This window comes from Pan troglodytes, chromosome 9 (assembly GCF_028858775.2).
Source record: "Pan troglodytes isolate AG18354 chromosome 9, NHGRI_mPanTro3-v2.0_pri, whole genome shotgun sequence".
In the NCBI taxonomy this organism is placed as follows: domain Eukaryota; kingdom Metazoa; phylum Chordata; class Mammalia; order Primates; family Hominidae; genus Pan; species Pan troglodytes.
The window spans coordinates 39,469,305-39,494,667 of NC_072407.2; the positions used below are offsets into that span (position 1 = coordinate 39,469,305).

At 42.9% G+C, this 25,363-nt stretch overlaps 1 protein-coding gene across 2 annotated transcripts in view; it reads right to left on the minus strand.

Annotated features, from left to right (window-relative positions):
• PAMR1 (peptidase domain containing associated with muscle regeneration 1) overlaps positions 1-25,363 on the minus strand; it is a 93,888-nt gene that overhangs the window by 25,120 nt on the left and 43,405 nt on the right. For both annotated transcript variants that reach the window (XM_508370.8, XM_001153103.7), the window contains exons 4-6: positions 17,661-17,775; positions 13,635-13,852; positions 11,035-11,142 (exon numbers count right to left, since the gene is read on the minus strand). In XM_508370.8, the coding sequence (XP_508370.3) occupies positions 11,035-11,142; positions 13,635-13,852; positions 17,661-17,775 (441 nt within the window). The remainder of the gene's footprint in view (positions 1-11,034; positions 11,143-13,634; positions 13,853-17,660; positions 17,776-25,363) is intronic.

Genomic DNA, 25,363 nt, shown 5'->3' on the forward strand with positions numbered 1-25,363 from the left:
AGTATCCTTCAGATAATGCAACCCTAAAATATATGTTAGTCAGCATTGATCAAAGGCTTATCTAATAGTTTAGAGAAACAACTAGATGGTGATCTACCTGACTGTGGTACTTAATTTTATGTGTCAACTAGACTGGATCATGAAATGCCAGATATCTTGTTAAGCATTATATCTGGGCATGTCTGTGAGGGTGTTTCTGGAAGAGATTGGTGTTTGAATTGGTAGAACGAGTAAAAAGGATTGCTCTCCCCCAGTGTGGGCAGGCATCATCCAATCTGTTGAGGGCCAGAATAGAAAAAAAAGGTGCAGGAAGGGATAATTTGGGTTATCTCTCTGCCTGAATGCTTGAGTGGGGAATCCATCTCTGCCCTCAGCACTCTTGGTTCTTAGGCCTTCAGATGCTTACTGAAGCCTACACTATTGGATCTCCAGCCTTCAAATTACACCACTGGCTTTCCTGGTCTCCAGCTTGTAGACAGCACATCATGGCACTTCTCAGCCTCCATAATTGTGTGAGCCAATACTTTGTGTGTATGTGTGTGTGTATACACATATTTATATAAATTCTATTAGTTCTGTTTCTTTAGAGAACCATGACTAATACAAAGCTGTAGACTTCTATTAAGTTAGCTCCTCAAGGAAACACCTTCATGAGGTGTCTTAGGTTGGGTTCTCCTAGAAGCCGCCTGTTCGACAAGGCTTTGAGTGCAAGTAGTTCATTTAGGTGACAATCTTAGGAAGAACCAACAGTGGAATGAGGGAAATGAGACGGGGATTATTATAAATGAGAAAGGAGATAAGACTGCATTATCAAGGAGGTTACCACAGGGGATTACTGAGGCTGAATGATGTTCAGAAACTCTGGGAGACAGTGTGGAGCATGTCTCATCATTATCCTACTCACAGAGGAAGGGATATGAGTTATTACCTACCAATTGTCATTAATCATTTGTTGAAGGATGATGAGATGAACATTAACTCTTCATACCTCCCATTTGCCCACCTATAGGAGCCTGTGCACCCTGAGAGCCAAAGAAAGCCTCAGACAGGGTAGAAGGAGCATAAAAGTACAAGACAGTTGGGTTAGCATGCACAGAAATGGTACGCATAACCAAGTCCAGCTAGCTTTTTCTTTTCAGGAAAGGGAGAATGATCTACTTTTTAGAAAGATATAATATTTGAAAAATCAACATTTCTATAATTTATAAAACTGAAGTGAACAACATTTCCTCAGCACCCATCCTTAGATAAGGGGAAGAAAGGAGTAGATGTTAGAATAAAATCAGCAATGGTTGCACCCCCAGATGAATGTGTGTCCACTTTCTTTTAATCTCTATCCCATCTAATGCTCTATTTTTTTTATTGTTCTTGTTCAGCTTCCAAATTATTTTATTTTACTTTAATTATTTATACCCTGCTTGCTTTCAGAAAGAGTTTGCAGTGATTTACAAAACTATACATACAAAACATGTATTTCTTCTTTTGCAAATGTTATGTTAATGAAATATTTATGATTGCCAGATACCACCTGAGCTAAAAACCAAGTCAGGCAGGTACTATTCTGTTTCTTTGATATGAGCTGGGTTTTGGAGCTATAAGATTATCTGAGAGTTCCAGCAAAGGAAACAGATCCAGAGTCAGCAAAATTGATGACTGTCATCTAACTGGTAGTAAGGGCCAGGGATGGAGAGATGTTTGTCTCAATTCTTAGCATACTCTTGGCATCCGCCCATTGTCACTTGTCACCAAAATCAAGGAAACAACTTGTGACAGAATTTTGGTTCTGTTTAGAAAAGGCATTAATTTTCTCATCAGGGCATTGTTCATCCTGGAAATCTACTTAACATGAGGCCAGCTCTTACAGACAGCATCACATGGCCTCTCTTCTCTTCCTCATTTTTTCCTGTTCAGCTTATATTTGAGTTTTGTGTCTCTGGACCAAACCAAATATTTTTTACTCCCAGGAAGGTCTTCACCAACCAGGAATAATGACACCAACTGGTGATGTAATCCCCACTGAAAACTCTTTTGATCCCTTTCCAGCCAATGGAATTCTTCCCCCCTGATGTTTTCCAGCCCTCTGGGGGTGTGAATGAGAAATTCTCATTCTCTCTCTATGTGAAATTATGCTTGGATTGCACACACTGTTATTTTTTCATCCGGCAGCAATTTAGAGGCTGAGGCTTACAATTAGCTATTTGATCTTAATCAGTATTGTCCTTGGGCATGGTACACTATGTCTTTCGGATACCACTTTTCCGGTGTTTGGATGGCCTATTTATTTAGACAGCTGAAACTGCCTGTGCCTAAGAGACAGATCAACTTGGAAAATTTTTGAAAAGTCCTAGTCATTTTATTTTTTCTTCAAAATCAACCTGACACATTCCCATTTGACAGTGTAGATGGGTAGCCTATGTATGTGTTAGAAACTTCACCATCCTCTACTGAATCTGCTTGCTAACATTAGTTTTCTTGGGGCTTCCCCAAATCTCAGAAGATTTCTGCTTCAGCTCCTTGGGGGTGGGTGATAACTCTAAACTACTGGGGGAAATGTTCCCCAGTGGTATACATAGCCAACTTCTCAAACTATAAGAAATGGCCTGAGCTGGGCATTTCTGTTCTGTTTAGCCTTGGGGATGAAGAGAATGAACTTGCAGAAGATTCCTCGGCTGCTAGGCACATTTGAGTCCTAGGAGATCCCACCCAGTTCCTGGCATACTGGAAGCATGTAATAACTTTCATCATCACCATCACTATTACCAAAAGCCTTGCTAGAAGAAGCTGTAGCTGGAAACTGCATGGCATGTAACATTCTTCTAAGGACTAGGAAAGGGCTAAGATTGGAATTGTTTTATAGCTTTGTCAAAAGGAGGGGAAAATATATACTGGATAGCTCTGCCTTATTTCCCCAGTGCCTGGTACCTCATAGACACTCAAAAATGTCTAGCTGGATGAATCTGTAAAGCGCAGGTAATCAAAGTATCTACTACATGGGAACATTGAGACAAATAAATGGGCCACGTCACATAAAGCCCAGAGCCTGTCCTATATTAACGATAGAGAGAATAATGACTATTGCTTTAGTACATGGATACCAACAAGAATACCTTGCATTTTGCAAAGAGGAAGCTTTCATTTTCTGACACAGGAGGAGGGACATGTAGTTAATGCCCTGCAAGGGGAGGGACAAGTGGTAAATGTCCCACAAGGCAGATGCCTTTAAGGAAATGTGGGGTTCTATAACCATTGCCAACAGGCTGGTGTCTGTCTTGGGTCCCATAATGTCAGGGATGCTTGTTTCCAACAGAAGTTAATTGTGCTATGCTCTCACTGTTTGTATCCTCCTCTTTCTTTTTTTTTATATACTTTTTTACCATACTTTAAGTTCTAGGGTACATGTGCACAACATGCAGGTTTGTTACATATGTATACATGTGCCATGTTGGTGTGCTGCACCCATTAACTCGTCATTTACATTAGGTATATCTCCTAATGCTTTCCCTCCCTACTCCCCCCACCCCACAACAGGCCCTGGTGTGTGATGTTCCCCTTCCTGTGTCCAAGTGTTCTCATTGTTCAATTCCCACCTATGAGTGAGAACATGCATGTTTGGTTTTTCGTCCTTGTGATAGTTTGCTGAGAATGATGGTTTCCAGCTTCATCCATGTCCCTAAAAAGGACATGAACTCATCCTTTTTTATGGCTACATAGTATTCCATGGTGCATATGTGCCACATTTTCTTAATCCAGTCTATCATTGTTGGACACTTGGGTTGGTTCCAAGTCTTTGCTATTGTGAATAGTGCTGCAATAAACATACGTGTGCGTGCATCTTTATAGCAGCATGTTTTGGGTATATACCCAGTAATGGGATGGCTGGGTCAAACGGTATTTCTAGTTCTAGATCCCTGAGGAATCGCCACACTGTCTTCCACAATGGTTGAACTAGTTTACAGTCCCACCAACAGTGTAAAAGTGTTCCTATTTCTCCACATCCTCTGCAGCACCTGTTGTTTCCTGACTTTTTAATGATCGCCATTCTAACTGGTGTGAGATGGTATCTCATTGTGGTTTTGATTTGCATTTCTCTGATGGCCAGTAATGATGAGCACCCTTCTCTTTCAACCCTTAGTAGGTAGACAGTCCATCCCAGTTCTAATGAATTACCTCTTAACCCAGAACCCAAATACAATCTGCCTGCCATGTTAAGTCCTGTCTCAGTGACCTCATCTGCCAAAGCAAAAGCCAAAAGGGCCTTGGCAAGAAGCAGACAGGTGCAAGCAAAGCGTAAGCAAAGAGTTAGCAAAGCAATGGTGGGTCTGGCCCTTTCAACACTGATGGGTGCTCTGTTTCCGGCTCTTGGAGGTAGTCTTGCTGCATTGTTTACATGGCTTCACTTTGGTGTTTGGCTCTAGCCTTGGTATTTGGCTAGAATGCTGTCCATGCTGAAATAATTCCTGAGTAGCAAAATGCACCCCTTATGTCAGAACCCCTAAGCCTCTTGCCCTGCATGAGACATAGCAATGTTTTGGTCAAGGCCCATGGAGCCCAGGATAGTTCATACTAAGATGTCACTTGGGCTAGGTAGACCCAAGCTCATCTCACAAGGATTGATCTAATTGAAAAGAAAACTTTTCCCCAAAATTAAAAAAAAAAACCCACACATACACACCCACACACACACACCTTGGTAACTATAAAAGGGCAGCTTCTACTATGTTCAGTGGCAGCTTTTGTTTTTTGGATCTAAATCCAAATGGGATGGCATCCCTCTGAATACACCAAGGAGGACATTACAGATTCATTTCATATTAGGGAGGGTGAGTAGATGACAGACCCAGGTAATGTGTAAGAAGACAGTGGCCCACTAGCTAATGGTCTTCCTGGGCTCCTCCAGTCTGCAAAGGCTCTGGGCTATCAAGTACATGCGGGTAATAGCCACGGATTCCTTGGGACTGTTCTCCATGGAATTAGCCCTATGCCCTTCATACCCTCTCAAGACAGATTGCTCCTTTGTTTTTCTCCCTGCCCCTTTAACAAAATACCAAAATGTTACTCTGAAGTCTTGATTGCTCCTTTTTTTTTTCTTCTCCGTGTCCCTTTAACAAAATACCAAAATGTTACTCTGAAGTCTTGTCTCCAAAATAACCAGCAGGGGACTGACACAGCCCACACTAAATAAGTGACCAATAAAACCCCATGAGAAAAAGGGAGGCTGGCCAGATAACATGATGCTTTGAGCAACCTGCTCTGGAGTGTCCGAATCTAGTTTCTCCCCATCATTACTCTATTTGTCATTTCTAACAGCTCCCTCCCAAGGCTGTCCAGGTTACAAAGCCTCAGCATTCAACATGCCTAATGTGGGTGTCTTTTCCTGGGATTCAGTATTTCTTTACAACAATGACACTGGCACCACCTACTTGTCCTTTTAAAAACAGATCTTTCTTGCCTGTATGTTGGTGCAGTGGTGGCAATATTTAGTGTTTAGCAATGGCTTGAGGAGGTTTGCAAAGGAAACTCAGAAAGTCTTGGGAGAGTTTCCTTAAATCCTAGGACTTTGAGAAAGTTATGTCATAATTGTCCAGATTGTAGAAACTAGTGTTGTTGCCCTAGTCCCTTATCCAGGGAATCCCTTACTTTCTGCCATACTTTTAAATGGCCGTAATGTGGAATCAGAAACAGTGGGATGGCTCCTGTTACTCAATTCAGTGCCTTATGTGGATCATCTCATCCCCTCCCTACAAACACCCTAAGAGGAATTTGGTATTATTTTTCTGGAGGTTATAAATGGGGAAAGTAAGGCTCATAGGAGCTAAATGACTCGCTCAAGACCACCTGACTAGTTAATTGAAGACTCAGTGTCAAACCAAGGTTTTTCTGGCCACAGATTCTAAGGTGATTCTTCACGTTGGGGCGTACCATCTCATGATGGACAAAGATGCACCTGTCTTCTGTGTATTAAGGATAAGAGAGGTCTTAGAACTGTGAAAAAAAGGCAGTAAAAATTCCATTTTTAAATGCCTCACCCTCAGAGATCTCAAAATAATTTGCAGTAATTCCACCTAGCCTGCAGTATATGCATCTGTCCGTGATGGGAGAGATGTTAGTTTACCCACTAGGGGTCTCAGTACATTCTCACTGGTTCGGCTTCATGTTTTCATAAACACCCCAAAGTTCCTAATTGTTTATTCTGATGAGAAGCGCGGGTCTCCCCTTTGAAGCTAAAGCATAAAGTGTGCCTCTCAGCCTGAGCTCTTTTCTTCCCAGGCCTTGGGATAGGCCAGTGGGAACCTTCAGAGACTCCAAAACCCAAATGAATCCAGATTCACCATTTTTCTTTAATTGGTGGAGGCCGATTTGTTTTGCTCCAAGGCGCGTCAGAGCCCGCAGTGTGAGCATTGTGCCCCAAGAGTTAGCCTGTTTCATCGTCCTTCATTAGGATGCAGGGGGAAGTCCCAGCCCCGTCAACTGGGCCGGGGGAACAAAGGCAACATGGAAATTAGAGCAGGACGATGAATCCCTTGCTCTCCACTTTTTCAAAACAAGATTCTGACCATTTACTCGAGGACCCATTTTGTTGTGTTCCATACAAAGAAACAGGAAACTTCAGAGGGAAGAAGGGGCCCCAGTTTCCTACACGGTGGCCCAGGGAGGCTGGAGGTTGCTGACGGTGTTGGCAGGAGGCTAGCTTGGCCTCAAGGCGGAGGAGGGGGCTGTTCCCCTTGTTGTGCTTCCGAGGAGGTCACCCAGGCACCGGGGGACGTTTTTCCTCCTTCGGAAACAATCTAGGGCAGGTGAGGCCTGGGGCAGCAGCCCTTGAAGACTGTCCCATTGGGGGCTCTCACACCTTCTTGACAGCTGGTACTAGGCCAAATCTAGCTGATTATTTTGCATTCTTTATCTCCTGTCCCATGAAAGTCTGAAGGAGAAATTTCTCCCCAGACCAATGGAATTCCTTTGAAAATAAATTCATTTCCAGCTTGACAAGGATGGATCCTAGTTTCTGAAATGCAGGTCCCAAGTCTTATTTTGAGGACAGGTGTTGATAATGAATGGCTCGTCTTCTAAATTGCCAAAACCTTTTAGTGACCACAGTAGCTCTCAAAATCAAAATACGTGTACCCTTTGAATGAACAGTTCAGCATCTAAGAATTTATCTTACAAAAATATTTCTATGTATGAACAAAGAAATATATGTAAGGATATTCATTGCAGTGCTCTTCATAATAGCAAAATGTTAAAAGCAATATCAAGTCCATCTTAAGGACTTGGATGAATATATAATTATATTAATACATTCAGCCATTCAATGAATATTCAGCAATCATTTTTTCAAATCAGAATACCAACATGGACTGATCTTGAAAAAATATCCATAACATGGGGACTGAAAATAAATTGAAAAATTGTATGAATACTTAACTCACTTGTGTTTAAAACAAGGTTTTTCAACCTTGGCACTACTGATCTTTGAGCCAGATAACTGTTGTGGGGCCTGTCCTGTGCAGTGTAGGATGTTTAGCGGCATCCCTGGCCTCTACCCACTAGATGCCAGCAGCACACCACCTCACTCCTACAATTATCACAACCAACACTGTTTCCAGACATTGCCAAATGTCCCCTGTGGGTAGAGATGGAGAGCAAAATCACCCCTGGTTGAGAACCACTGATTTAAAATAATGACACATAGACCACTTAGGTTTGCATACCGCAGAAAAAAAAGTGTAGAAGAATATCCACCAAGTTCTTACAATGCTTCCACTGGGAACCAGGATTGGCCAGGAAAAAACAATGTTCTCTTTTTCTTCTATACACGTCTGTACTGTTTGATTTTTTTGACATATATTTCTGCAATTAAGTAGAAAATCTACTTCTATTCCACTCCACTCACAGACATACACGTACATAAGGAAAATAAAGAGAATAGCTTCTATCAAGAGTCTGTACATCGGAATTCTATTTGGAAAAGAGAAACAGATGAGCTTTAACTGGGATGGGAAGTCCTTTAAGAGGACTCGCTAATGGGACATGATGGTAACCAGAGTTCATCAGTGAAGCATCTGGAGTTTCACCAAGACATACAGCAAGTGTCGTGTCTGAGAGATTGTGAACTAAGTGGGAAATGTGAAATTATGGCCTCTGGTTTTGAATTTGATGGGGACCAGTGTCTTGCATTCTCTGCTTCAAATCACTCATTTGCAAAACTGAGCATTTACCTTTCCACAAAGACTTGAAGAGATCATTAAAGCAGCACCTGTGAAATGATTTGCCCTCGTCGGATTTGGCACTGCATAAATGAAAGATTTCTCATTAATGTTGATTTTGGTCATTAATATTGATTTTAAAGCCATTAAAAAAAAGAGCCTAGTCTAATTTGGGCACTTCAGAGTTTGGGGAACCCCAGATGATTGGGTTTCTTCCTAATTTCGAAAGAATTCCCGCCAGGATGTTTTGAATTTGTTGGTATCCTCATGAGGAAAACAAGAAAATAAATCTTTTTGCTCTTTTTTGCTTTTCTAACTGATAGACTGCTCTGGAAAAATTGCTAAGGTTTACTCAGAAATTATAACATAAACTGCCATAGCCATTTTTTGTGACGTGTCCCCCAGTGAGTTAGTTGATACTCGTGCCAAATTTCCTAGAAGGAAAAATGAACCTGGATCTTACAGAAAACAGACAAACAAAAAACATTTAGTTCCCCCATATTGATGCCAGTAAATGACATATCGGATATCCACTGGTAACACCTTCACTTCACTATAACTACATGTTACTAAGGGAATTATGACTTTTGAACAATATTTTGAAAACCAGCAAGGTAGAATTTTCCTGCCCATCTATGCTGATGCTTTAAAGTAATTTGAGACAGTTTGTGAATTAAGTTATGAATCAGTTCATAGTGACATATTTTACATTCTTTTTTCATTATGTTTCTTATTTTCTTAATGGAATAACAATGCTGAGGAATCTGTTTTGACTCACAAGCTACCTATGAATATTTTAATCATAAGTTTTGGACCAATTTATTTTTCTTTCCTAATTTGACTGAGCTTCCTAAAGACATTTTGGCTTTATCTGGTGATGTTTTACTTCTTTCCAATTCTACTTTTTTTTTTTTTATCAAAGCATTGTGTAATTCGTTCATCAAGAAATTAAGCCTTCCCTCTTTTTGTTTCCTCCTCTGAAGCTCAGTATTTGCCATTGTCAAGAATCTAGAATCGCTCTACATACAAATTCTTGAAGCCAAGAGAATGCAACATTTCTCTGGTCTGCCTTGCACACAACATGGCAGGCTCAAATGAGGCAAGAACCACGACGCAGAACATCATTTTCTATGTCTGTAGCAGTCACACTCAAGTGAGCTGTGCCAAACCAGGGCAAGGATGCTTTTAGTAGAAATCAATGGCACACACAGGGACCCACTATTGAGACCATGGTTTCCATCTGCATTGTTTGCAAGAAAACATTAGTGAAAACTGGGCCAGTGCAGTGGCTCATGCCTGTAATCCCAACACTTTGGGAGGCCGAGGCGGGTGGATCACGAGGTCAGGAGATCAAGACCATCCTGGCTAACACGGTGCAAACCCGTCTCTGCTAAAAATACAAAAAATTAGCCGGGTGTGGTGGCGGGCGCCTGTAGTCCCAGCTACTTGGGAGGCTGAGGCAGGAGAATGGCGTGAACCCAGGAGGCGGAGCTTGCAGTGAGCCGAGATCGCGCCACTGCACTCTAGCCTGGGCCACAGAGAGAGACTCTGTCTCAAAAAAAAAAAAAAAAAAAAAAGGAAAACATTAGTGAAAATTAATTCAAAACATACACAAACTTTAGAGAATACTGCCAGACCAGGCTGTTAGATGACCACAGAGTACCTGTGCACTCTAGTTAGAAGTGACTGTAGTAGATACTGTTGGTGCTCTGCCCTCGGGTCTATTTTCTGTGTTTCTGTGGGCCCTTTTCCCCTCCCCATCCTATGGTATTTTACTTCCAATGGCCTGTACTTGTGATTCTCTTTCAGGGAACTGCTCAGGGGCTACTGGAACCACTTTGCCCACATGCATAGAAAGCCATGTGTGCCCACGGTTTATGCCCTCCAGTTCCCCAGGGCAGCCCGCACCCAATGACTGATTGCTGTGGGCATATGAAAGCCCAGATCCCTTGCCTTAAAGCTAGAACATTACTCTAAGGAGTAATGTACATTCCAGATCTCATGACAGGTTAACACTGAGGTTGGTATTTTGCCTGAAATCGCACCCCTACTTGGCCTCCTTCCCTTCCCAGGTCAGCTTCCCACACCCCTATAACCTTCCCCAGGGAGCCTGTCCTTAACACTTCACTTGTGTACACATTCTCAACTCACGATCTGCTTTGGGAAAACCTACCTAGGACACTATCTGTCCTCCTTTGCTCTCCCCCAAATTCTTGTCCTTATGCACATCACATTCCATGCTGATGGCTTCCATCTGTGACACCTGTTTTCGGTCTGGTAACCAAGGCCTTATATAAGATATGTGTTAAAACATGACCATATAGTTTGTCATCCAATTCAAGACATTTTGCTCACGAAAGAGGATGCTATTAATAATTTTGCTCAGCAAAATGTGTATCTACCACCCTCATTGCAGGGCTTCAAGTTATGCAATAAGTCACATTGGAGCCTGTGAATGGTGCCGGAGTATAAATCTAAAATACAGATCTTAGAATGGACAGGGATACAGACTGAGCCACAGGAAAGTCTGTTGACCTTTTTCAGTGTTTTTGAGCTCTGAATATTACTAGAGGCCATTGTATCTTTCTAAGAGGTATTTGCAGCAAGTGAGGGTTGGAAATGCCAATAGACAAACCTAGGAAGTTGCAGAGAACCTGACTCAGAAGCAGCTATGCCCTTCTGAGAATCACTCACTGGGAGTGTCCACACTGTGCACCATCTTGGACAGACCATCCTAGACATGAAGAAAGAGTTGGCCCTGCAAGCTCTTAAAATCCTTCCATACCAGCCCCATCTGACACCTTAACTCCCACTTAGGAAGCATACTCACGATTTTCACAGCGCTGCCCAGTATAGCCTGCCAAGCAGGCACACTTGTAAGATCCAGCCTTGTCAAGGACGCACGTGCCGTCATGGAAACAAGGGGATGAGGAGCATGCTGTAAGAGAAAAGGCATCCCTCAGTGCCACTATGCATTGAGTCGATGTCTTCAGGCCCAGAGTCTTGACCAAAGTCTTTTAATTGCTTATTAAAGTCTTCTTGCAATGTTTTTTCTTCCCTTTACAGAATTCATATTATGATTATTTGAAAATGCCTAAAATAGATACTCATTAAATATCAAATGTTGGTGATATTATTTGATGTTTTTGAGGGCCCCAGAAGTACGCTTAATGCTCTTATAGTCTGAAGACCACAAGGCAATTCAAACAAGAACATTAAATTGATGAAAGCAGAGCCATGCTTGTATCTCTCCCATAGGGGTTTCAGTGGACAGAGACATCCTTGGGTAGCTGAAGACCATCTTTTTTCAAATAAAAGCTCACCATCCTGGGTACTGGGGCAATGCAACTGGAAGACAATCCTTATGACACTGTTGAAGGTATATTCAATAATTTCCAAACTTACATTCTGTAATCATTAGTCCCTTGAGATGTTGATGTGTTTTACTAAGGGTTCTGAGCTCAAATATGTTAGGGAAATGTTGCTGACATTCAATGCTAATTAACCAGATTTCTTTACTGCAGAACTTCTCAGTTCAATGCCCCAATATACATTGTGAGTTTCCTAATATACATTGTGAATTTCAAGCTTATTTGACCTCAAAGCCTGCATTTTACAAGGCATCCTGGGGACTATTTTTCTACAGAAAAGATTTTGAGAAACACTCATCTGTGTGTTATCCATCAATCCTACATTCATTTATCCCAATGTAGAAGTATATTCCTTGGCTCAGTTCAACAAACCTGTCTTGAGTACTTGCTCAAAACATGACAAGGGAGAAATACAAGGAAGAACAGGATGTCCTATTTACCAGATTAAAGCTACTTGAAGAAAAATATAAAACGACTATGACTTGAAGCATAATATAGTTAGTGTATTATGAAGAAAGAAGAGGCAATGCTACAAGACATTCAAAAAAGGGCGAAGTCATAGCTTGTTGGAGCAAGAGAAAAGATTTAGGAGAGGAGGAAGAATGTAGTAGGGGCTATGAAGGATGGATTTTGATGTGCAGGTTGCAGACAGGTGACTTTAGCCAGAGGAAATATCTTGAAGGCAAGTGAACAAACAGGGATGTTTGAAAAATGGGAAGTGGTATTATTTGACGGCATTGATAAAACACAGGCCAGTATTGCCAAAGTTCTCCAGGGGAGGTTGAGGAGGTCATTTCAGAGGAGAAAGACATTCTCCTGACCGTCCCTCAGTCCCAGATTCACAGACTGGCCGGCCACTGCTGCCCCTACCTGGCTTGCTGACTGTCCTAAGCCCCCGCAGACGCATCTCATGTGGGACGTTGCTCAGCCTATACCTGCAGGGTGTCACCAAGGGAAGAGGATTCAGGCACAGGCTGATCACACCACAGCAGCAAAGCATCAGAACTCCCAGGCCCTGCACAGCTCCACAGGGGGCAGGCACAGAGACTGTAGAGAGCACCTGCTGAGAGTTCCTGTAGGAAGCCTCCTAAAAGAGGGGTAGACCGGGGAGCAGGGTCTCCTGGCCTTGCTGAACAGACAGGACTGAAGAAACACTGATTATTCAGCCACGCGCCTTCTTTCCTGAGACTTTCATGTCATACCCTATGAATAAGGAAGTCTTAATGATCAGAATACCATTACAAGTTCTTTTTTAATTCAGTTTTTTTTTTAAATCAAACTTCAAGCCTGTGTTTATTTTGTAAAACCTGATGCAATCTGATCTCAGAACGATGAGAGTGGGGTGATTGCTTAGGATTAAGCATTTTGTTCAGTTTGGTCAAATCCTACTTCCTAATATGATCACAGCAAGAGTTACAGTCAGGCTTAAAGTTACTCATCAAGTCAATGACATTTACCATTATGGTCTTTTAATACCTATTTTATAGGTGGCAAGTGGAGGGTAAATGTATGCCTAGGGTTGGGCAGCTGTTGAATTCTTACTATGTACCAGACTATGCCAAGCTCTCCATTTGTTCTGTCTCTCAGAGCCTCCTTAATGGAGAAGGATCTACTATTACTCCCTTATCACTCATTAGGAAACAGAGGCCCAGCAGGGTAGAAGAACTTACCCAAGGTCACATAGCTTGATCTGTCAGGGATTTAAAGCCAATGCTCCCAACCATGAGAGGTCACCCTGTGTGAGCTCTAGAGCCAAACAGCTTGGGTACAAATCCCTAGTTCTGCCCCTATATCTGTATGACCTTGGACAAGTCATTCAGCCTCTCCGTGCTTTAGCCACTGCCATTTGTATAAGGGAGATCATTCCTAGTTCTGGTTCTGAGTGAGTTTTTCTGAAATATACCTTGTTATTTCTTTTTTTCTCAGTGTGTAGGCTGTTTCTAAGAACACAGCCTACTAGATTTTAATAAGGATGAGAGGAAGAAAGGAAGGGACATGGAAAGGAGATATTTATCTGGAGCAAGCCATAAAATGCCACATTTGTCTCCTTGGCCTTTACCTGTGATCTCCTCATAAATGGCATGGAAACCATCAAAATTCTTGGAGCCATCGGAGTGGAAGAGGACGTGGAGTGAGGATCCTATGCTCTGGATAGGAGCTGGCCGCTCGTTGCCACAGACACGCTTGATGATCTGGCCATCGCGGTTGTCTCCATCACGAACCTCAACATAGTCATACTGGCACATGTAGTCAAACTCCAGACTCAACATGACAAATCTGTGGGTGGACAGGGTGACGGAGGGAAACAGATGGGCCCTGGACAGTCCTGAGACCGCTGGGCACATTCAAGGCCAGATGAGGAACAGGCCTGAGGAACAGATGGTGTCACTGGCCTGATCTGATAGGAAAATGGTCCTCAGAGGTTGGCGAATTTCTCTTAGCGGAGGAGAATGTATTTGTGCACTGTTTGCACGTATGTGCACATGCAAGTGCCTGCCCAGGTGGAGCAAGGTGCCATAATCCATGCAGAGATTCTTTGCATGTGTTGGTGTCTTTTCCAGGGCGCCTTTTCCTCCCAGTCTGTGTGGCTGGTTCCTTCCTATCCTCAGGCCTAAGCTTAAATATTCTCTCCTCAAAGAGGCTTCCCTGACCACTCTTTCCAAAGAAGATCCCTTATTTTTCTCATACTGTAGACATAAATTTCAACCTCTTATATTTACCTCCTTGACTTTTTGTGTGTCTATGTGTGGCCTGTCTTCTCCACTGGCCTGCAAGTAACTTGAAGGCAGAGAGGAACACCTGCCTCATTCCACAGTTTTCACAGTGTCCAGCGCAGTGCCTGGCCTATGGAGATGCTACAGATATTGCCAAATATACGACTGAATGGATACTTTATTGTAATTTTATAGTTGGAGAATGAAAAAAAGCTCATATTGTTTTGCAAGACTAAGTAAAGGGGAAAACAACAACAACAACAAAAAAACCTCTGCACACTCTTCCGTTTGATGGAAGAATCAGAAGGTAATTATCTTCTAGGCAACGATAATTCTCACCCAAAGAGTAGAGAAAGTAGCACCAAGTCAGAATTTCAGGGGTTAAGGAAACCTGACACATCCATGCTTATCCAAAAGGGGTCTTGGGTTTGAAAACACTGAGATACACCAGATTGGAAACACAGAAGATGACATTAAGCCCCCGATTCCAAGAGACAAGAAAAGCAGCAGCCACATCCCAGGGCAAGAGAGGCAAAAGCATTTTTCCAGGATTCCCAAGGGAATACCTGAGTATCAAGTTCACAAAATGTATGTCTGTATCTTCTCCTCCACACTCTGGAGAAAAAATAGAAATAGAACGGCCCATAACTGCTGCCTAAAATGTTGGGAGTAGGGATATTTCTGCCACCTACAGTAAAAACCCAACATGCCAGCATTAGGGAACACTGGAATATAGTGACAATCAGTATATTGATTTTAAGCGTTCTAAAAGGTACTACTAACAAAGAAATCCAATAACCGAGTTTCATCAGTGTTTACTTCACAAAGGGTTGATCACAGAGCTTTTGGGGTGTAGGTCCTGTGAATCGCATTTTGTACAGCCTGCTCTAACATCTAAGAGGACAGCTGATTTCTTATGCAGATGCCACCATGCGCTCACTGTGTGTGTTAAGGAATCAGCTCCTTCTCTTGGCCTTGATATCTTTGTCTTCAGAGTAAGGGAGAAGCTACCACCTGACAGAAGCCAGTTTTTTCTGAAGCTGAAGAGACATTGCAACTATATTTGCGTTCATGCATTCATTTGTCCATTTGTTCACTTACTGAACACATATTTCTGGAGGCCAGCTCTGTCCCAGACACTGTACTAGGTGCTGTCAGCATAGCAGTGCCCCAGCTACCAGCTAGGCACGTGCCAGCCCTCATGGAGATTAATTCTGGGTTAGAAGATAGATAATAAGCAAGGAGACTAAAAAACAAGGTAATTTTAGAGTGCTGAGTGCCGTGAATCAAATTAACCAGGTAAGAGCATAAAAAGTGACTAAGGTGTTAAGTTTCTGACACAATGTGGTCAAAGAAGCCCCCTCTGAGGATGTGCTAGCTGGGCAGAGGTTTAAATGATGCAGTAGAGCCAGCCTTGTGAAGGTCATGGGGCAGAGTGGTCCAGGCAGGGGAATCTGTAAGTGCAAAGGCCCTGGAGCAATGATGAGGTTGACATGTTCGAGAAACTGAAAGAAAGCCAGGTATGCTGCAAGTGGTGAATGAACGGGAGAGTGATAGGATCTGAGGCCAGTGAGGGCAGCCTGCGATAGATCTTGTGTGGTGAGGAATCTAGATTTTATTCCAAGTCTATAGGAAGCCACTGAAAGGTTTCAACAAGGGGATAATGCTGGATTCAGATTTTAAAGGCTCCCTGCAGCCACTCTGCAGAGAGGAGATGGCAGAGCTGGCAGGAGTGGAAGCCAGGAAGCCAGTTAGGAGGGCATGACAGAATCTCAGTGGGAGATGGGTGTGGCTTGAAGCAGAATGGTGACAGTGGTGACAGAGAGCTGTGGATGGACTATTTTTCAAGTAGGAAAATAGACTTTGTGGTGGTCTGGTGGTAGGTGATGGAAAAGGGGCATCAGGGACACCTGCTGGGCTTTGGGGCTGAACATTGTGCCTATGTTTCCAAGTATTTCCATCATTATTACTGTCCCTGGCCAGGTGCTCCAGACTTAACTAAAGGAAAAGAAATCCACACATTTCCATGCCTCCCTAAGGCCCTTTCCTGGGCAGCTAATGTGCTTCTCAATCCTCCACTGTTTTGCTATTTTAGAATATCCTTTTGCATCTTGGATTTTGGAGAAGCTCCTCAGAGGCCCAGAGGGGACCATTTGTCTTGGTCCCTGAGCTGCTGAAATATTAACATGCAGCATTTAACACCTACCTTTATCATCCCTGCAGACCCAGCCTTGAGCTCAATGGGCAGAACAGTGTGGTTCATCGCTTGTTCCTTGAGCCAGGCTTCCTCTAGGGATTAGTGAGATTCATTCCCAACCCCAGGTCCTCAGGGAGTGGAAACACAAGCTGTCATGAGCTAGTTTTGAAGAGGAAGATTGAGAAGGGGACCTGTTTTGCTGGATTTTTCTAATTCAGGGTACTATATTGCCCCTCCTGGAGGACATTGAGACATTCAAGGAGCCAGGTAGCATGTGGTAACCTCTGTGTCCATTTAGCCACCCAGAAAATACTTAGTGAAAGTCTGTGCCCTAGAGGATTAGGGATTTTAAATCCGTTCACTGTCACCACAGGGTTAAAATGAGAAGAGCTAAGTGGACAATGACCCTAGCCATTCTAGGGGTGAGTGAGGAAAGGGGGAGGTGTTTTTCATTAGAGAGAAGATACACTGCAATCAGAAAGCAGTTCTTTCAGCATTTATTCATGCAACAAGCATTTATCATGCAACTATAGTATGCCATGAACTGTTCCAGCACTATGATGCAGTCATGAACGGTTCTCACAAAACAGGACCCTCGTGTAGCATTTATCAATAGTTACAATAAAACAGGGTCTATACTTTGGACTGTGGCATAAACGACATTTGCGAGGGCCCTAAAGCTCCATAAAAAGAAATGACTCATCTTCCACACAGGTGAGAGAATTAGTTTATTTGTTGTGGGATGTTTGCTTTTTTCTGAAAGCCCCAATTAAAGGAGCTGTGACAAGCATCAGCCCCAATCTAAAGTATAATTCTTTGAAAATTAGGCCTGTGCCTTTTATTTCTTCACATCCCTCCCATAGGAACCAGCCCAGTCCTGAGTAAGTAGGAAACACTGTTTAAGATTTGCGGATGGGTAGATTGCTCTCAGTATTTTGCTTTGTTGATGTTATCCTTGGGTCAAAATCATCTGAGCCCCACGGTTCTAAGGCGGTGATGACAAGCATTTAGTTGGCTGCAGTTTCAGCCAGGCCTTATCCCAGAGAATCAGAGTGGTAAAGAGAAAGGCTCCAATATACAAAGGCTCCAGAGGATCCCAGTGACCAAGAGCCTTCCATCCCATTGCTGTATCCTTATAACCTCAGACTCCTGACTTCTGGCCCCAGCTCCTTACCTTAGTTGGATGACAAACCCAGGTTTAGCATGAACGGTCCATTCGCAGTGAGCATTTAGGGGATAGCTTTCCAACAAAATCTGACCCTTTGGGGCTCGCAGAACCTGGCCACATCCTAAGAAAAGAAGAAAAGATTGGGACATAAAAATGGAGGTCAATAGGAAAGAGACTAGAGAAGGTCTCAACGAGACTTTGAGCACATGCCACACCCCTGAGAACAGGATGAATAGGGAAAAGGAAGAAGGAAATTAATGTTTCTCAAGCAGCTGGCAATGTGCCAGGCAATTTACATAGATTAATTCATTTAATCCACCCAACAGCTTGGGAAGGGAAGTGGTGTCCTCACAATTTTCCAGCTTGGAAAACAGATAGATGATCAGAGAGTTAAATAAATAACTTGTCTAGCCACTAAGTGACAGAGCAAAGACTCAAACCTAACTGTGTTTGAATGTAAAGTTCGAGCCACCCTATCATCCTTCCTCTCCAGGCCTGACAAATGCCAGCCTGCTGCCCCTACCTTAAAAGGCTCAGAAAGTAGACCCTCCCCACAGCTCTACTCACTTTCCTCCACCATCCAGGCAGGAAATCAAGGCATTAATTTATTCTATGAGTAGTTATGTAATAAATGCCTCTTTAATGCATGACAGTGGAAAGGAGAGTTGATTTCCAACCAGTTGGACTGGATTGATGATTTTCTCATTCTTTTCTTGCTCCCAACCCCTTTTGTTCAAATAAAGTCCTATCAAGATCACCAATAAAACTAAATGTATAAAAAAGGGGCTCCTGGTTAAAGCAGAAGTAGGGGCCCAAAACCCTCCACCCCGATCCTTACCTAGTCTGCTGAGTTACCTCCAAGGAATCCCTAAGATTTGAAAACCACTGTATTGAATAGTCTTTAAATTAGATCATGTTTTCTAGTGTTAAGATAAGCACAGGTATAGAAAATGCACGGTATTTTTGTACCCAAAAGTTTGGGGAAAATGTCTTGAAGTGGTTATATGGAAAAATTATTTGGATCGTGAAATAAATGATATTCTCTACCTGGGGGTTGCACACTATGATCCTTGGGCCAAATACAGCCCACTGCCTCCTTTTGAAAATAAGGTTTTATTGGAACACAGTGACACCCATTCATTTATGTATTACCTGTGGCTGTTTTTGGACTATCATAGCAGAGTTAAGTAATTATAGCAAGAGACAGTAGGCCCCATAAAAATGAAAATACTTACTATCCGGCTATTCACATAAAAAGTTTACCTTCCCTATTTCTATACGGAAATCCAGATTGCCTTCTTAAACTTGGATGCATAGTTATATTCAATAACTCCCCAAAAGTACAAAATTTCATAACTAAAAATAAAAATATTACTAGTGTATACTGCACCATGGCAAGATGACAGTAGTAATATTTCTAGTGTTAGGAAAAGAGCCCAAACTCCACTTTTGACAAAGCTATGAGGTCTGAGGCTTCTTACTTTTGTGAAAACTACTGCTAGGTCATACAATCTATCTCTTCACTAAGATCTTTATTGCTGCTGCCCTGTGCCAATAATGGGAAGCATCATCCACCAGTTTCCACTTGGGGCTCCTGTCTAGCCCCAGCCTCCATCATCTCTCTCTGTAATCTCATCTCCTCCTTGATCTCCTGGTAATACGGTTTGGCTGTGTCCCCACCCAAATCTCATCTTTGTAGTTCCCATAATCCCCACATGTCATAGGAGGGACCTGGTGGGATGTAGTTTAATCCTGGGAAAGGTTACTTTCATGCTGTTCTTGTGATAGTGAGTGAGTTTTCATGAGATCTGATGGTTTTATAAGGGGTTTTCCACCTTCGCTTGGCACTTCTCTCTTCTGCTGCCATGTGAAGAAGGACGTGTTTGCTTCCCCTTCTGCCATGATTGTAAGATCCCTGAGACCTCCCCAGCCACACGGAACTGTGAGTCAATTAAACCTCTTTCCTTTATAAATTACCCAGTCTCAGATATTTCTACATAGCAGAGTGAAAACAAATACACCCGCCATTCACCCTTGTTCCCCAACATACTATTGTCCACCTAGCATCCAAAGCCACCTTTTAAATAAATTAATCAGATCACATTATCTTCTTGATTCAAGCCCTCCAAAGGTTCTCCACTGTGCAGACACCTTCCTATGTTATTTGCAGCTCTGCCTTGCTGGCTGCCTAAACCCACACTCCTCCCAATCTCACATACCACTCATCTGCTTGTCCCCACTGCCCTAGACACAGCCTGCTTTCTGTGCCCAACTCCGGCCCTTGTACTTGCTGTTTCCTAAACCTAGAAGGCTCATCTTCTTCTGCATCTCTTTCCTGTAAGAATTAAGCTTATATGATTGCACCACTGCACTCCAGCCTAGGTGACAGAGCAAGACTTCATCTAAAAACATAGAATAATAAAAATAATAAGTTCGACTGCCACTTCTTCAAAGAGGCCTTCCTTGCTATCCAGCTAAAACAGGCCCTCCCAATTCTATGGTCAATATTATTACTCTGCTTTGTTTCCTTCATAATACACATGCCTATTTGAAATTATCTCGCTTACTTGCTTACTCCCTTTGATAGAGCTGGGATCTTTTCTAGCTTGTACACCTAGAATGGTACCTGGCATATAACAGGTGATCACTGCATATTTGTTGAATAAAAGGATGTTGATATTATCATTTGCATTTTCTCATTTAGTCTTCATAAAAAAACACAGAGAACAACATTCATCTCCCCATTTTCTAGATGTGGAACACTAAAGATGGAGAAGTTAAGTGATTTCCCTAAACTCAGATGCCAGGAAGTTAGAAGACTGTAAATCGTTATCCTAATGGTAAAGCAGTGGTTAAGAATAGAGACTGCAGAATCTGACTGCCCTTGGTTTGAAACTCAGCTTTATTTTCCCTAGCTATGCAGCCTTGGGCAAGTTACTTCCTTTGTCAGAACCTCAGTCAACTTGAATCAAATGTGAATAAAAGTGGCAGCTACTGTATATGGTTTTGTGAAGCTTAAATCGTGCATGGCAAACTCTTAGCAGGAAAATTAGTAAATGTTAGCTGTTTGTGTCGAGTGGCAGAGCAGAGATATGACCTTGGATCTGTCTAGTATCAACGCTGAGTCTTTGCTGATATGTTAAACTGTCTTAGGGGCATTCTGACCCAGTCCTCTCCCACTCCATTTTGAAACGGCAGAATTTTTCCACCCCTAAGAGAGATACATGGAATTTTTGCCCGCTCCCTTTTTGAAATGCACGTTCCTTCTCTGCACACCTCACACTCCTCATCGCCCCCATCTACCCATCTGCTGCTGGGCTACGGAAGTGATATGCAGGGTGTGAGAGACAACAAAAGAAGCCTTCCTGCACAGCCCCCGTCCCTCAGGGACTGGCAGCTTCCCAGCCTGTAAGGTGTTAAATCCCAGCTCCCTCAGCAAACCTCCTGCTGGGGATCCCAAGTTAGAACCAGCCGCAAATCCTGCCAGCCTGCTCCCAGTTTCTTCTCTCCATATGGAAGCTGGAAGCAGCCAGCTGTGCCTCAGGCCCCTCCCCAAATCCAAGGGAAGACGGTGCTCATCCCCATTTAGGCTTCCTTGGCACATCCATTTGGGTTTTGGCCAGCTCCAGGGTCTCTTGCAGTCTCTGGAGGGCTCAGTCCCCATCCTCACCCAGATGCCCGATCCCTGGCCATGTGAAATGCTGGACCACCTGTTCCTGTAGGCTCAGGGGCTGTCCTTCAGAAGCAGCCAGGATTCTAAACACATGCAACATCTCCATTCTTCTTAATGAGGTTCCTTTCACTCTGAAGGGGAGGGCAGAGTTGGCCCCAAGATGGGGAACAACTTCCAAACAACCAGAGACAAAGGGGCCACTTCTTGGAAATGTGTTTGGAAGAAGGAATATTAGGGAAACAGCAAGAGGAGGAGGGAGCTGCGCTCCCTCCCCACATCAAGGAATGCCTTCAATTCCCTCTCCACTCTTGCCTCTACTTGGAGAGCTGGCGAGGCTGGGTGCAGGGGCAGCCTGACTACACCTCTCTGTCCAGGGCAGAACAGTGAACACAGCTGAGTGTCCCTGCCAAGGAAGTATCGTTGGCCAACCTAGCAGGTGGTCCTGAGTCTGAAAGACCAGAGCAGGCAAAGAGCCTGGAAGATGTGCTCAGATTCCTTAACAATGTCTTACTGCAGGAGAAGAGGGGTATAGGTGTGTGGGTGTGTGTGTGTGTGTGTCTGTGTGTGTGCAGTGATATCTGTCAGTGAAGCTGGACTGTGCCCTGAGCTCTCAAATCCTGGCCTCATTGCCAATCTTTCCCCATGGCTACGTGCCCAAACAGGAGGGGTGGCTGGATAGACCCTGCTTCTACAGAACTGAAAGGAAATCTTTATTAATTTCTAGACCAGTAAGACAGCTGGAAAAGGCTCTCAACAAAAATGAACACCCTTAGCCTCAGACAAAAGTTCTTCTTATCTTCAGCATTTGGTGCAGGGGAGGGGATTGTGGGAGAGACACACACACTTCTAAGAAGTGGTTGGGTTTTGTTTTTCTTTACTGTTTCCTCTTAGAAAGAAAAGGAGGACTTAAAAAATTCAGAGAGAGGCATTTGCATTTTCTTTCCTCCTTCAAAGATGACACAGTCTGTGATGCCAGCCGGGGTCCGAATCTTAGTTCGGCCACTTACTAGTTGTGTGACTCTAAAAAAGGCCACTATATTTTCTGAGCCAAGGTCTCTCATTTGGAAATGAGAATATTTGTACCTACAACAACGTGTTTTTCTCACTTGTCTTTGGGATTAAATGAGATATTGTATGTAAAGCACTTAGCACAGCACCTGGTACATAAAAATGCACAATAAGTGGCAACAAATATTGTTATTTTTCTCGAGTCTTGTCTGGATCTGAGGCACTGATTGTTTTGGTCCAGGAATCACAGGGGACAGCTCAGGTTCTGACCCACTGCTCCAGGGCTCATGAGAGCCTCATCTCTTCACTGGCTAGAACCCTAAACCCAACAGGTTTAGCATCCCAGACAGTGATAGCAGAGCCAAGGCTTAGAGGATGAAGACCCTAAGGGCTCTCACATCAAGAGATGGTTTCGTGGAGAGGATAAAAGAAGGGGCTCTGCGGCTGGCTTCTGAATTTTCATCTTGGCTCTGCCACTTACAAGTTGTATGACAGCAGAAAAGTTATTTATCCCTCTGTGCCTGAGTGTCTTCATCTGTCACATGGCTGTGACAAGGGTTGCAATGGGGATTAAATGAGTCAGTACAGGAAGGTACTCCGAATGATGCCTGGTTCATAGTAAGTACTAAGTGTTGGCTTTTATCAGGGGCTCAGGTGTTCATCAGGAACAATGACAAGTCCTCAGCTCAGCCTGTGAGTTGACCTATAACCCCAATCCACCTGACTCTATGATTGTTCATTGAATTGTCTGCCTCCCCTATGACGCAGTTCCACGAGAGCAGGAATATCATCTGTCCTGTTTATACCTCTGCGTCCATCAAGTCAGTGCTCAATTACCATAACTACTAACTGAATGAATAGTTAGACCAAAAAACCAATTCAAACTTATTTCTGTCCAAACAAACCATTTTTAAAGCCCCTCCCCACCACCCCATGTCAAATGGCCTGTCCATTCAGTTGAAAAAATGGTTGTTCAGAAAGAATGGCATCTACCACTTTGCTGCAGAAAGTCTTTCTTCACCCAAAGTTGCCAGGGTTATCACAAAACACTCACATGGAAATAGCCCTGCTAATACAACTCAATGGACAGGGTCTGGCTAGGGTAGCACAAAGAGTTAAGACTGCTAAATACTTTCAGTCTCTTTTCCCTGTGCTTCAGTTTGGTTGATTTCTATTGAACTGTCTTTAAGTTCCCTGATCTTTTCTTCTATTTTGACCAATAGGCCGTTAATCCCCTCCAATGAATTTTTGTTTTATTTCAGATAATGCATTTTTCAGTTCTAGGATTTCCAGTTGGTTTCTTTTTTATTGTATTTTTCAGTGCTAGGGTTTCCATTTTGTTCTTTTAAATGCTTTTCAAATCTCTCCTGAATTTCTTTTTCTTTTTTTATTATTTTACTTTAAATTCCAGGATGCATTTGCAGAACATGCAGGTTTGTTACATAGGAATACACGTGCCATGGTGGTTTGCTGCACCTATCTACCCATCATCTAGGTTTTAAGCCCTATATGCATTAGATATTTGTTCCGATATTCTCCCTCCCCTCACTCCCCAGGCCCTGACAGGCTCTGGTGTGTGTTGTTTCCCTCCCTATGTCCATGTATTCTCATTGTTCAGCTCCCACTTATGAGTGAGAACATGTGGTGGTTGGTTTTCTGTTCCTGTGTTAGTTTGCTGAGGATGATGGCTTCTAGCTTCATCCAGGTCCCTGCAAAGGACATGATCTCATTCCTTTTTATGGCTACATAGTATTTCATGGTATATTATATACCACATTTTCTTTATCCAGTCTATCATTGATGGGCATTTGGGTTGCTTCCATGTCTTTGCTATTGTAAATAGTGCTGTAACAAACATACATGTGCATATGTCTCTATAGTAGAAAGATTCATATTCCTTTGGGTATACACCCAGTAATGGAACTGCTGGGTCAAATGGTATTTCTGGTTCAGATCCTTGAGGAATCACCACACTGTCTTTCACAATGGTTGAACTAATTTACATTCCCACCAACAGTTTAAAAGCTATCCTATTTCTCCACAGCCTCACCAGCATCTATCATTTCTTGACTTTTTAATAATCACCATTCTGACTGGCATGAGATAGTATCTCATTGTGTTTTTAATTTGCATTTCTCTAATAATCAGTGACGTTAAGCTTTTTTTCATATGTTTGTTGGCTGCATAAATGTCTTCTTGTTTTGTTTGTTTGTTTGTTTGTTTTGAGACAGATTCTTGCTCCGTTGCCCAGGCTGGAGTGCAGTGGCATGACCTCGGCTCACTGCAACCTCCACCTCCCAGGTTCAAACAATTTTCCTGCCTCAGCCTCCCAAGTAGCTGGGAGTACAGAAGCATGCCACCACACCCAGCTAATTTCTGTGTTTTTAGTAGAGACAGGGTTTCACCATGTTGGCCAGGCTGGTGACAAACTCCTGATCTCAAGTGATCCATCGCCTCGGCCTCCCAAAGTGCTGGTATTACAGGCATGAGCCACCTTGCCTGGCCATAAATGTCTTCTTTTGGGAAGTGTCTGTTCATATCTTTTGCCCACTTTTTGATGGGGTTGTTTGTTTTTTTCTTGTAAATTTGTTTAACTTCCTTGTAGATTCTGGATATTAGACTTTTGTCAGATGGGTAGATTACAAAAATTTTCTCCAATTCTGTAGGTTGCTTATTTGTTCTGATGATAGTTTCTTTTGCTGTGCAGAAGCTTTTTAGTCTAATTAGGTCCCATTTGTCAATTTTAGCTTTTGATGCAATTGCTTTTGGCATTTTCGTCATTAAGTCTTTGCCCATGCCTATGTCCTGAATGGTGTTGCCTATGTTTTCTTCTAGGGTTTTTATAGTTTTAGGCTTTATATTTAAGTATTTAATCCACCTTGAGTTAATTTTTGTATAAGGTGTAAGGAAGGGGTCCAGTTTGAGTTTTCTGCATATGGCTAGCCAGTTTTCCCAGCACCATTTATTAAACAGGGAATCCTTTCCTCATTGCTTGTTTTTGTCAGGTTTGTTGATGATCAGATGGTTG